The sequence below is a fragment of the Perca flavescens genome, chromosome 23 (assembly GCF_004354835.1).
Source record: "Perca flavescens isolate YP-PL-M2 chromosome 23, PFLA_1.0, whole genome shotgun sequence".
In the NCBI taxonomy this organism is placed as follows: domain Eukaryota; kingdom Metazoa; phylum Chordata; class Actinopteri; order Perciformes; family Percidae; genus Perca; species Perca flavescens.
In genome coordinates, this window is record NC_041353.1 from 6,599,742 (window position 1) to 6,614,154 (window position 14,413).

The 14,413-nt window shown below is 39.5% G+C and overlaps 1 protein-coding gene across 1 annotated transcript in view; it reads left to right on the forward strand.

Annotated features, from left to right (window-relative positions):
* The first annotated feature begins 5,000 nt into the window (after window positions 1-5,000).
* The window catches only part of lamb1b (laminin, beta 1b), a 28,392-nt gene continuing 18,979 nt past the window's right edge, over window positions 5,001-14,413 (forward strand). The window contains exons 1-6 of the mRNA XM_028570349.1: window positions 5,001-5,102; window positions 5,535-5,707; window positions 9,776-9,911; window positions 12,435-12,508; window positions 13,499-13,687; window positions 13,835-13,898. Coding sequence (XP_028426150.1) covers window positions 5,069-5,102; window positions 5,535-5,707; window positions 9,776-9,911; window positions 12,435-12,508; window positions 13,499-13,687; window positions 13,835-13,898 — 670 coding nt within the window. The 5' untranslated portion in view covers window positions 5,001-5,068. The remainder of the gene's footprint in view (window positions 5,103-5,534; window positions 5,708-9,775; window positions 9,912-12,434; window positions 12,509-13,498; window positions 13,688-13,834; window positions 13,899-14,413) is intronic.

A 14,413-nucleotide genomic window follows, 5' to 3' on the forward strand; every position in this document is an offset into this window, starting at 1 on the left:
AACTGCTAAAAGCAGAAAGTGTTCACCCCTGCTGTTGAGAAAGTGTGTGTGTTTTAATGTGTGTTTTAGGGTGAAATATCTGCACAATTTAATTTCTGCCTGAATACAACAGAAGTGGACTTGAGTGGGATTAAGGGAGAGCAGAAGGGACAGTAAAATGTGGAAGTTCAGCTGGAAACAACCCTGAAGAAAACCAACACACACACACACACACACACACACACACACACACACACACACACACACACACACACACACATTTGTGTCTTCACAGTCAGACATTAGCAACTAAGTAAATACAGAGCTACTGTACAACTTTGGGTATTGCAAACTAGTCTCCAGATATTATTAGATGTATTTTTTTGATTACACTTATGCATGTTTCAGTGTATTAAGTGCAGAGGTGGGTAGAGTAGCCAAAAATTGTACTCAAGTAAAAGTACTGTTACTTCACAATAACATGACTCAAGTAAAAGTAACAAGTAGTCATCCAAATAATTACTTGAGTAAGAGTAAAAAAGTACTTGGTGAAAAAACTACTCAAGTTTACAAAATGGTGAACTTGAGGTAGCATTTCAAAGTGTTGCAGTGATGCAGTTACATGTCAAATAATTGAATGCATGGAGGGAGTTCCTGAAAAGTATTTTTTCTAAAATATCACTAACAATCTACTGCAGTCTGGCACAAGGATGCAGTGTTTTTCAGCCTCAAAAGCAAGCCGATGTTAACATGTCAAACTCAAGTTAAAAGAAGTGGAAAACTGGCAGGAAATATTAAGAGACAAAATTAGGAGGTAAAGTGACAATGGTATTATTCATAGCAGCAGGGTCTAGTATATGTAAACAGTGTACACCAGACTAATATATATATTATGATTAAGTAAGTAGTTTGTTAATAGTCCAAGACAAGAGATTAACAGGAAGACACATATGAGACGCAATGAGGAAAGTGACAGAAACTACAAAAAAAAGTACTTTGTGACATGTATTAGAAATGACCTTTTATGGCAGCCAGAATCAGCAGAAAATAAAGTAAAGTTAGTTTTTTCTTACTCATGTAATGGAACCCTAATACTATGTAACACAAGCACAATAGGTAGAACACAAATGAAGGTGTGTCACCAGGCAAGTTCTCACGCGTGACTGCACCGGAGCAGTTTTTCACATAAAAGGGTTTTCACATAAAACATCTAGGTGAAATGGTGGATGAATATTTGACAATATCATTTTTTCTGTTAACACACAACAGAAACACATGGTGTAAGATATTAATGTACAGCAATTTCTTTTTGAACACCTGCTAAAGGTAATGCCATACTGCTTATGTGTGAGCAGACCGTACTGACCCACAGGCAGGCTTGAAGTGGTTTTATAATGAAACACAGTGTCTCCACATGTCCACAGCTCAGCTGACTGAGCAGATTGCTGTGTGATGTAGAAACGGAGGCTTCACTGATGCTAAAACGTTTGACATGCATTGTGTTAATTCATTCCTAAGACGACCTGGTTAGACTGTATGTTAAATCCTTCCTCATGTTCAGGCTGGTGGGATTGATGCCGTTGTTCATGAGCAGGCGGTAGGAAGTCAGAGGTGGGAAACATAATTATCAAGCTCTTTGCAAAACCGGCAACAACCAGATGCCTCCAGTGACGCCTTTGTTTGACTTCTCGCAACTTTTAATTGTGGCATGCTGAACCAGTTAACATTATTGCACTGGTGTGATGATTTATAAATAAACGTGCAGAAAATCTTCGACCAATTACAGACAATCTTGTGATACTTTACTTTCTACAACACTGGAAGTATCAGCTCCATAAGCCCCAGACAGGAGAGCATCTTCTTTTCTGGTTAACTGACAAATAATGTGTTATTTGGACGAGTTTGGCCTCTATGCAAGCAGAATGAAACCTTAAGGCTTAAAGCTGGTGTAGGCAGTTTCCTGAAAAAAGGAAAACAAATGCCAGAATTTGAAAATCCAGCCTCCTCCTGCAGCCTTTCCCTCTCTGTCCTCAGCCCCTCCCTTAATACAGTAACCTAATTTTCATAGTGATCCCGATGCCATTATATAGCGGCAATTCTATAAGAATGGCCGTCCTGTTTTCTTTGTAAAGCCCTTTGAGATGACAGGCTGTGATTCGAGGCTCTAGCTCGCTACAGAAACATGAACTTGAATTAACCGCAGCCGAGAGCTTTTGGCTACGGTTAGCAGAAGGCTAAACTATTAGCAACATTTTCTCTTTATCTCTGAAACACTTTGCCGATATTGACATGTTTTATTGCGTCTGTTGTCAGACTTTCTTTGAGACTCTTTCTGAGAAGTCAGTCTTCCTTTATTGGGTTGCTTCGGAGTGTAGGCAGTTGTGGCCAATACTGGAATAGCAACTTTTTCTGAAGGATCTTAAGGGACGTGCAAGCACATTTGCAATTGTAGAACAGCCAATAGGAGCGCCTTATTTTTTAAATGACCTGTGATTGGCCAAAGTCTCCCATCACGGGCTAGATTATCTAAAGCCTGAAAACAGAGAGGAGGCGCAGAAGTCTAGTTTTCTCTCAGACCACTCAAATTACAATATGCTGAAAGGTTATTATGGAATGGAAAAAAAACTGTCTAAACAGCTAGTCTCTAACTGTGTGTGTTTGGTGCTGAGCTTTAATGCTAAAGACAGCTGCCTGCTGTGGCTGAAAACAACACTGATAGTGGAGAGAGTGAATCAAAACAGTAAAGTTGTGGGTCAGACAGCCAAACCTTGAGCTAAAACACTTCTAGATTGTCTTATAGCACCTAAGAGCATCTGCAAATTCCCCAAAATCCTTCTGGCTCATTGTTGATAAGGGGGTTTAAGGTAGCAGTAGCTCAGTCCATATGGAGTTTGGTTGGGAACCATAGGGTCATAGGTCCCCGTATGGACCAAAGTACGGAGTTTTGAGGGCACCCGGATAGCTCAGTTGGTAGAGAGGGGCCGGGTTCGACTCCGGTCTGTGGCCCTTTGCTGCATGTCATTCCCCCTCTATCTCTCTCTCTCCCCTTTCATGTCTTCAGCTGCCCTGTCAAAAATAAAGGCCTAAAGTGCCCTTGAGCAAGGCCCTCTCTCTGACATCTCTCCATTAGTGTGAATAGCATGTATAGGTCCTGAGCATGTGTGTGTGTGTATTTCGGGTCTGTGTAATGTGTGTGCAACTGTACTAATAAATAAATAAAATAAATTATCCCTTTAAAAGGGTTAAATAAAGGCATGTCTTCTGTCTAAACTGAAACCCTTCAAAACATCAACAGCAAGCTAGGAGGACATTTGGTGATTTGTGGAGCTGTAAGGTCCTTGCCAGAGCAATCAATATTATTTTTGTAATTTAATTGTGTTTTGCAAAAGCCCATTATTGCTAGATTCTTCTCTGGGATTGGTTGATAATAATAACAGACTTTACGTTTCTGTCTGACTGCAGAAGGGAAAAAAATGTCACCAACCTCGTCCTCTCTGCTCCTGAATCTTAGAATGACTCATGCCACCCACACACATGCTCTTGATACACATGAACACAAATGAACACACACACACACACACACACACACACACACACACACACACACACACACATGGACTCTGCTACGCTCACCTTAATTACAGGGCTAAGCAAAGTGACTCTCAGAACATTTAATAATTTTCAGCATTTCCAGCAGGAAGTGAAAGTTACTCAAGCACTCAAGTTTTAATGTGCAGCGTTTCTATAAAAACCTCTGCTGTTTGTTCAGTGGTTTTATTTAGAAAGATTTAAAAGAATGACAATTCTACGTTTCTCTGACTATGTGTAAGCTGTAATTTAGTTTTTAGACATTTGACTGGCCTCTGGGATGTTTTCTGGAGCTACCACTTTAGCAGTGTATAGTGTGTAATGTTCTACCAACAGGTTTACCTTTATGCATAGATGACTCCAGATTTACACGTTTTTTTAAGGGAAATAAACGTCAGGGTTCTGAGAGGTAAAACTGTTTTATAAGTTGCAGTGAGGCAGCATCTTTGTCTGATCCATTTCCAGCTCAACACTGACACATTGTGTGATTACAGCAGCCAGCAGAGAGACACATTACACAGATGGGAGCTAGATTTGTACAGTATATGCTATTGTGAAAGATGGAGGTAAAGAATAAGACCATTTAAACAAACAGGATGTGAAAACATGACTCAACAGCAGTGTCAGAGTTGTAGCGTTTGAAGCTGTAGTTCCTCATTAAGAACACAAGGTGTTAGTGTTGTCACGTGTGTCAGATTTAAATCGAGGCATTTGAATTTATTTGAGCCAATTTGAAACAGATTTGCAGCGACCCAAAAATGTATCCTTAAAGAAGTCTGTATATGCGGTTCAAATTCTGTTTAGATGGCAGCTGTCTTTGTCTCTGAATTAATTATTAATAACACAAAATATAATCAACAAAATAAATGAGGATGTGATAGTATAGATGAAGATAACACTTTATTTATATCCGGGAGGGAATTAACAAACTACCCAGCAGTATATATTGTTATATTTTTTTAATGTATATTTAGCAGTATATAAAGTAATTAAAATTACTCCACCGTTACCATTAATGTGATGAAAACATAAAAGCATCAATACTTATAATCCAATTATATGATGTACATTATTCTGAAATGGGCCAATCTGCATAATGAGTACTTGTACTTTTGGTATTGTAAGTATATATTATAATATATTACATACATTGTAAGCTAATACCTTTGTAATTAAGTAACATTTTGAATGTATGACTTTTACTTGTAACAGACTATTTCTACACTGTGGAATTGCTACTTTTACTTAAGTAAAAGATCTACATTTCCCACAACTGCTCATCTATAAATGTTACACTGGTCTTCTGTGGCACTATCCACATTTCATACCCTCTGTAGTCCTTAGTATGGCACTTTCCACACACCATAGCCCTACTTACGGACTTCTACATGAAAACTCCCACTGCCTCCAACTTCACTCTTCATACTGACACTGTCTCTCTCAGCTGCAGGACGCATCAACATCATCGACCAGACGTACCGTCAATGTTCCTCACTTGGAAATGTCACTCATAATCCACTTTGTAACAGCTTTGGGTGAGTTAAGTTTTCATTGTTCAAGTTTTTTTTTTTTTTTAAATGTCAAACCTTTCTGAGGTGATGTCAGGACGGCTGGGTGGAATTTATTCTGCTGTAGCTGCCAAAAAAGTTTGTTCCCACGCCTGCAGCATCAACACATGTAATGAGATCCATGTGTAAACCATTATTAATTTGTTTTCACCAGAAATGATGGCGTATTTAAAGATGAGAAAACGTGAAACTGCTGCAGGAAAACATTTTTGCTTAGGGCCTACTCAATTGTTGTATCAGAGACAATCCATGTGGTTTTAAATGTAAATGAACTGCTCCTGAGTTTTATAATTGAAAGCAAAATATGACAAGATGCGCTGATTTGTGACAGCATTCCCAGTGTTTTTTTTTTAATCATGGCTTCAGGACTTTGACTGACCGCTGTTTTCCTCCGTGCAGCCCTGTGGTGGCCCGTCGGGGCGCTGATGCCAGAGCTCGGGGATGTTTGCACCAAAGGCAGCTGCTACCCCGCCACAGGTGACCTGCTGATCGGCCGAGCGCACAGGCTCAGCGCCTCCTCCACCTGCGGCCTCAAGCGGCCGGAGCGCTTCTGCATCGTCGGACATCTGGAGGTAAGAAAAAGGGGGGCTGCTGGGAAAATAAACTCTGAGCTTGCGTGAGCAGTAAAGTAACCCAGGGCCTCATGGCTGAGCTGTTGCTTTTTCTCTGCCGAATGTAGATTGTAGAACAAAATACACATTTGGGAAGTTTGATTAATGCGTTTTTAACACCCTGATGAATGACTTCTGGTGGGAAGAAATTCTAATCTTGGACTCTGCTGAAGAGGTATAAACATATGATTTGTCATTCCTGCTTTATAGGTTTATCTGCAAGGAAAAGAATGAGCTCTGTAGTGTCCTTGAACTTGATACTGTTGTTTAATACAGTAGTTACTTTGAAACTACACAGAGTGAGAAAGTTTCTTCAGCTCCGAATGTTATTTGGTTTTAGCTTTTGTCTCTGTTGTGACTGTAGAGTGCAAGCAAGAATGCAAACTTGATATATATATATATATCTGTACAAGGCCGTTTATAAAGTTATAAATCAAAACAAAGAGAATAAATGAGTGCATGTATTATTTTGACCACATTCGTAGAATGATAAAGATTTGGATAACAATCCTCCATGTCATATTAAGGCAGAGAAAGACTCTAAAGTGATCAGAATAACAAGTAGAAAACAGCTGCATGTGATTCCAGCTGACATAAAAACTTCAATTATGTTTCAATCAGTCATAAGACGTCTAAAATATGCAATAGCATTCACTGTCAGTCAAAGCAGACTGTACATTTACTCTCATTTTATGCACATAAAAACACATTTGCATATAGAAAAACATTTTTGCACTTTATACCACAATCCTGTACATATTGTAGTATATATAGTGACAAGCTGAACTTTATATAGATATTTCTGCTGTCCTGTATAATAAGAGATAGATGTTTGCCTTTATACGTTTAAATGTATGTCTATATATCTTCCTTTAATTGTCATATACACTGTATGTTAACAATATCAGCCAGATTGGAGTCATAACAATGCATAATCCAGCAGTACAGACGTCCTGTTGCCAAGAACAACGGCAGCATGATCATTACTGCAACTTTATTTTAAAATGAATAGATCAGGCTATACATTGGCTTTGATTAAACAAATTAGGTAATTAGTAATGATTTATTGTCTTTTACTGTAATTTGCCACTTTGTTGGCAATAAAGTCAGTCTGATTCTTTACAGAAGTTGATTTAAAATGTATCAACACTGCCGGCCTTGTACAGTATGGCATTTTCATGACCCTGACTTATTGCTTATTCTCCGTGACTTCTTGCAAAAGAAAGAGGGCCGGTTGAAGTCACCCATGACTCCCTCATATTTAAGTGTCCAATAAATCTACATTGGTATGATTATGATGAAAAAAATAGGATTCAACCCTGTACACCAGCTTGTTTTGTGTTTTTGTAACTTTAGTGATAATAAAACTAGAGATCAACTCTCTGTTTTTTTTGTCATTGTGTTTAAAATGTCACAAACATAGAGAAATATGCCCATCATAAATTCCCAAAACCTAAGGCAATGTCTTGAAATTGTTTGTTTGTTTAATCAACAGCCCAAACCCCAAAATATATTTAGTTTACTGTCCAATAAGATGAAGAAAAGCAGCAAATTCTCACATTTGAAAAGCCAATGTTTGGTATTTTTTCCCTTAAAAAAATGACTCAAACTGTTAACTGATTATCCAAATCGATCAACTAATCAGTTAATTGGCTAATAGCTTCAGCTCTACATTATGTGTGGGAGAATGCAGATCTACACTATCTGCTTGCTGTCTTGTCGAGTGGGAGTTCAGACATTCCTCTTCACAATAAAAGCGCTGTGTGGCTCACAATCCCTTCCCTGTGTGCATATTAACCGGGGGGGGGGGGTGCGAGGTAGGGGGATATTCTCCTTTTATCAAACACCCTATGGCGAGTTGGCTGTATGAATGGTGTCCTTATGAAATGACACACTGTGGGGCCTTTTCTGAGCTTCCTGAGGATGAGCACAGTCCTCAAGAATGAGATGATGCGTAAGGGAGGAGGGAGGAAGTGAGCCTCAAGTAGAAGACATTTTTCCACCAAACAGTGTTAAGTGAGGCCACTTAGAGAGACTCCGCTCACATTTCCACACAGACATTTGGCAGGGGCTTGGTGAAATTGAGAAACTTGTCTTGTTTATTCACACGTTGCAGTATTGTGGGATTTAACGGTATGTGTGTGTGTGTGTGTGTGTGTGTGTGTGTGTGTGTGTGTGTGTGTGTGTGTGTGTGTGAGTATAGCCTGTGTCCATGCCAAACCATGGTGTGCTGTTGACAAATGCAGTGAACATGATATTTACTGTACATCCTTAATTGAAATTCACTTTTAGTGGGTCTCGCCTTCATCACACATAATACCAAAATGGCCAAAAGTATGTGGACACCTCAAAGTTACACACAGATGTGATTTTTGAATACTGAATCTAAAACCGCAGGTTTTATTTTGATGCTGTAATAGCCTCCACTCCTTCAGGGAAAATCATTTCACAAGATTCCGGAACCTGGCTGCAGAAATCCCATTTAGCCACATTAGTCAGGTCGGACACTGAAGTTGACAAAATCAACACTGAAACTGCCCTACAACTATGTAGAAACAAGGCTGACAAAAAGTGACGTACCTGTGGCCAGGTTGAATCAGTGGTTAGAGCAGGCGCACATATGTTTAGAGGTGTCTACCTTCACTCTTTCAATTAGGCTACTGTGACCCTCTCTCTGTAGTTGACAAATAAAAGAGTAGTGTTGGCTAAATATCGAAACGAAAAATATCTCATCTCCCCCCCCTCACGGTGTGCAATCGCTCGTAGTCCATCTGCCACAGTACACTTGCATGCTGTATGTTAGGAAGAGATGTTAGGCCTGACTCACCGTTAATCCCAAAAGGTGCTGGATAGGGTCGAAGTCAGGGCTTGGTGCAGGCCAGTCAAGTTCTTCCATACCAAACTGGGATGCTCAGGTGCATCATCTTACCCAAACTGTGGCAAAGCTGAAAACACACTGTATAACATTTTATTCATTTATTGTTTGCTGTTGATTTAAGATTTCCTTAATTGAAACTAATTGGCCAACTTCAACCAGGAACCAAATCATTAAAAACCCTACCATCAAACTTTACAGTTTAGAGCTAAAGCAATCAGTTAATTAATCAATAAGTGGATCAACAGAAAATGACTGCAACTATTGCCATCACATGCAGGCTCATTGGAATCATAGACTGTATAATATTAATGGACAGAGCATGTGTGACGTCACCCATTGGTTTGTGGAGATCTGCTATGAGTCGTCGAGTTTGCCGTTACGGGCGCAGCCATCCTGGTTGCGGATGTGACGATTTTAGACGAGAGGGAGGAGTGAGGGAGGAGCCCTTACCCTCTATGTTACGTTACACACTTTCACTGGCAATCACATCATAGCCATGCCCTAAAACACCCCCTGCTTTATCGCCGATTTTAAAATCAAGACTTAAAACTAGCGATTGAGACCATAAACTCATTATAAAAATATTCACTGAGGTAATAAATCAAGTAAGAAGTGGGTCACTTTCTCATAGACTTCTACAGAAACCGACCTACTTTTGTAACCGCACGTGTCGCCCCCTGCTGGAATTCAGATAGAATACAGCTTTAAGGCACTTCTGCATTTGCAGCACTTTGCCAAACCGAATGCTTTGTCCATTAATATTATACAGTCTAGGACTGGAATATTACCCCCATCCAAGGCTTGAGAACTACCTTTGCAAAGGTGCGCCATATTTTTCTCGCGAGCCAATCAGAGCAGTCTGAGCTAACTTTTTTTTGGGAGGTGGGCTTGAAGAGACAGGCGTTTCACACAGACAGTATGAGAAATAATTATGTGTTTGTATGTAAGTAAGAACCTGAAAAATGTTTTTGTCCTTAATCTTTTAAAGTTTTTCTTTGGAACTACTTTCTATCAAAGAAGTCACTATAAAAACTGTTTATATCTTTCATGGATTAACCAGAGTAACGGAGATACTATCATTCACCTTTGTGTTGGGTGAATAAAATGCAAAACTATCAGCATATTTAACTCTTTACCACTCTCTGTGTCAGGACGAGAAGAAATGTTTTGTGTGCGACTCCAGGAAGCCGTTCAACGAGGACAACAACCAAGGCAGCCACGCCATCGAGAACCTGGTCACCACCTTCGCCCACAACCGCCTCAAGACCTGGTGGCAGTCGGAGAACGGTGAGAGACAGAAAACACATGGGAGGAAAAAAAGTGTGTTTGTTGTTGAATGAAAGAGACAGAACTCCTGGTTTGAAATGAACGCACAGCAGTATACATGCAGCGTGTGAGCTCTGACTGAGGCTGTTCTCATGGGAACTGTAATGACTAGACAGGAGATCACAGAGCTTCTCACTGCAGCCAATCACAGCAGGGCCATGGGGGCGGGGCTTACAGGTGTGCTGAGGAGAACAGGTGTGCGGATAAGAAACAGATGTGTGTCATCACTTGGACCCAGACAGATGTTTAAAGTTGAGAGCAACAGGAAGAGTGTAATGAGACAGCGGTGCTTCAGAGAGCTCCACAGGGAGAACGAGAAACAGAGGTGGAGGAAGTATTCAGATACTTTACTTAAATAAAAGTACTTTCACCACATTGTAAAAAAATACAAAAAATGTCCTGCATTTAAAATGTTACCTAATGTAAGTATAATCAGGAAAATGTTCTTGAAGTATCAAAAGTAAAAGTACTTAAAAATAAAAATAAAATAAATATAAACATAAAAATGGCCTCTGTGAATGCACATAGCTACGATTAGCAGCATTTTATTCTTGTAGTTGGTCAAGGTGGAGATAATTTGTATCTATTTTGTAAAAAACTGCATTATTTATTATTCTGCTGATTTTTTTTCTTGATCAATTTGTTTAATGTTTGGTTTTATAATATGTAAGAAAATATTGAGAAATGCCCCTAATTACAATTATTGACACTTCAAATGTCTTTTGTCCGACCAACAGTCCAAACCTCAATATTATTCTAACTAACAAAAAGCATACAGGCAATATTTAGATGTAAACCAACTAATTAATCTAACAGATTTAATTGACTAAGCAGAAACAACAGCATCAGGTACAATTGTGTGCGAGGGAATAACTAAATGTTTTAAAGATATGACAACAAATTCAGTCAATCTGATGGTTTTAGAGTTCCATTGCTGAAACCGAAGAGGCAGGCTGTGATCGACAGCACACTAGTTACTCTGGGCAATCAAATAATCATCACATCCTTATAATTTGAGCCCTGAAAGAAATCACACTATAGTAAGTAAGTTCCCATAGAGACTAAAACAAACCTTGCCTCTTTACTCCCACATTCATGCTGCACACTGTTTCCTCTCTGAGTGGTGGGAATCTGTCGGAGGTCTGAGTCATGGAGGGAGCAGCAGCCAGCAGTGCAGATGTCTTTGAAACAGCAGGAAGCTGCAGACACACAATGGGTTTGCTTGGGATTTCCTAATCCTCCAGCTCCGTCTTGGCTTTCTGAGCCATTTGAACCAGCTGTTAAGTTTAAACTTAGCTAAGTTTTACCTTCCCCAATGAGGTCATGTTTTCGGTTTGGTTTGTTTGTCTGTCTGTCATTCAGCAGGAGTATGGAAAAACCTCTGGCCCGATTTTCATGATACTTAGTGGAAGGGTGTAGCATGGGCCAAGGAAGAACCTATTACATTACACTAATTATTTTTCAATTTCATTAACATTGGGAGATAAGGCCTTTGGAGTGACTCTTAGTTCATTTGTGTTTGAATAACTACACATCACTAAATTAAAACAAGTTGCACCACACTAACTATTTCTTACGTAGACTTTAGGTGTTACTAGATATAGTAGCCTTAAAAGGGGTAACAGGATGTGGTCAACATATCTTACCAGACACTTAAATAAAATGCAGTTTAAGAATGATGTAAACTGGGAAAACTTTCAATTACATTTCACACAAAAAAACCACAAAATATTACACTAGAAAAACATGATTAGATTAATGACAGTCAGATTAATGATCTTAATTAAATATATCCCTCCAGTTATTTATATAAAAACAAAAATAAAGACTACACCCATGCTGTGAGGAACGGTGCTTTCAGCTAAATGTTGGCAGGTATAATGTTTTGCACATTCGCATGCTAACTTTTGCACTAAACGCACAGAGGCTGATGGGAATGTCATTAGTTTTGCAGGTATTTGGTCAAAGCAAAGCAGAGTGATACCTACATTCACAAAGTGTCATCAGTTACGTTTTATGTATTGTTTGGCCTCCTAAAACTGTTACTTTAGAAGTTATGTTACTAGCTCTGCTAAAATGACTTCTTAGTCACACGGTTGATTGCTGTTGATTGGACAGTGCTACAAACCAATTAACACATTACTAAGACATGTCCTTGCGTTTTAATGTTGCAAACCAACGTAGTAAAAGTTAAAACCACATTTACACATGAACATTGTAAAGAATTTAAGAAGAGCTGGTGCAAAACAATCCAGAACCGGAGCTTTAGGTTGATTAGATTCGTATGGGAATGCTCAAAAGCCTCAGGTGCATAAACATGTGCAGAAAGAATCTGTAAATATTTAAATCACTCATGTTGAAGTGTCTGCAAAAATGTGTCTGGGGTGTGTTGACAGTTCCTATGATTGAGTTGTTTTATGAATGGGAATCTGTCGAGAAAGAGATTTAATTGTTCATTTCCTGTGTGTTTCCTGTCACCTGCAGGTGTGGAGAATGTGACCATCCAGCTGGACCTGGAGGCCGAGTTTCACTTCACACACCTTATCATGACCTTCAGGGTGCCTGTTCTCTCTGTTTCTCTCTCACACACACACACACACACACACACACACACACACACACACACACACACACACACACACACACACACACACACACATATATCATACACTCCCGTACCCACGGAGATAAACACAGCGTCAGACAGCTGTGGTGGAGGAATGTGGAAAATCGTTCTGGTCTCTGGAGAACGGTGGGAAAAGAAGAAGGAGGGAGAGGATGAGTCTGAGGCTGCTCTCATGGTTGGCCATGATGGTGGCCAGCTGGATTTGTCTCTGTAACTCTACATTACATTCAAAACACACACTCAAAGACACATTTTCCATGTGTATCCTGTCCCATCCTGTTATGGGATTAGATGGCAGAAAAGATCAACATGTCTAACAGCCTCCACCCTTTCAGGAATATCATTAATTTATGTTCAAGTTATGTTTATTATAGACAGACAGACAGAAGTTTAGAGCATTTAAGACAAAAAGCAAAGACATACAATACTTATAAACAGTAACTAAATAATAATAACGAAGAATTGTATCCAAATGAAAATTTTCTACAGTACATCTAGATGAAAAATGGCAGGAAATGTACTTTATAACATAAAAAGATCCCAAAACTTCTATTTTATCAGAAAGAGTTTAATGTAGTTTGTTTTTTTCCTGATCATTTACACCGAAATGTGCATGTAAAATGATGAATGCAAAGTCCCAAGTAATTAGTTGAGATAAAACTGGATGTTAATGACTTGAAAAAGCCTCAACGATATTTGGTTTCCAGTGGGAATTAAAGGAAAGGAAATTGACATCTGAGGGCAAGAGAGCAGATTAGCTTTCCTTTCACACTAATAGTTGAAAATGCACTACCACTACAGTTTGGTTTTCCTGATCATTCACACATACACAACCATCCTGACATCTGTGATTAGAAGAAGATGCAGAAAATCAATATGATGATTTATATTTAGTGATTTTCCCCTCCGTCTCTGTTGACAGACGTTTCGGCCTGCTGCCATGTTGATCGAGCGGTCCATGGACTTTGGGAAAACGTGGCAGGTTTATCGTTACTTTGCCTACGACTGCGAGTCATCCTTCCCCGGCGTGCCCTCCAGGCCGATGGTCAAAGTGGACGAGGTTGTCTGCGACTCCCATTACTCAGACATCGAACCATCCACAGAGGGAGAAGTGAGTTTTACCCTTTATTTACATTTTTAATTGTGTCTCGATTAGATTGTAGGATATACATATATAAAAAAACGTGTCTCTCACTAAAGTCACTTTCAATACAAACTTTCCCCTGGTTTTCTCTTTTTGGTCTTTTTTGTCTTATAGGTGATATTTCGGGCGCTGGACCCCGTCTTTAAGATTGAGGACCCCTACAGCCTGAGGATACAGAGTAAGCTGCGTGCCCCCAGGAACTTTGGGTGGAAACTCGGCTCTAGAGAGCAATTAGCTGAGATCGATTAATTGCAAACTATCTCTATTATCCCTTTTATCTGTAGAAAATAATTTATTTTTAGTAGACGTACTGGAAATATATGGATATTATGGACCTGTAAGATACAATGTGACTAAATAATCAAGATAGAACAGACATTGGTAGACAAAAGAGTATACCGAGCACATTAATTTTACCCGAGCCTGACCTCTGACCTCTCTGGTGAGGGGCCAAAGGAAAGACAAAGAGAACGATCCAGTGAACACACAACATTGTAGTATCTTTTAGTCGTCTGTAGTCCAGGTAACAGCTACCCGGTGCAGAGTTTCAAGGGTCAGACGGGAAGAGCGCTGCATGGAATTTCACATGTGGGAGTAACTGGGCCTTCGTACACTCATCACCAGACTGAGACACACTCACACACACACATGCAGAGGCCTCATGTTAAGTATGTGGTGAATGCTGTGGGTGTG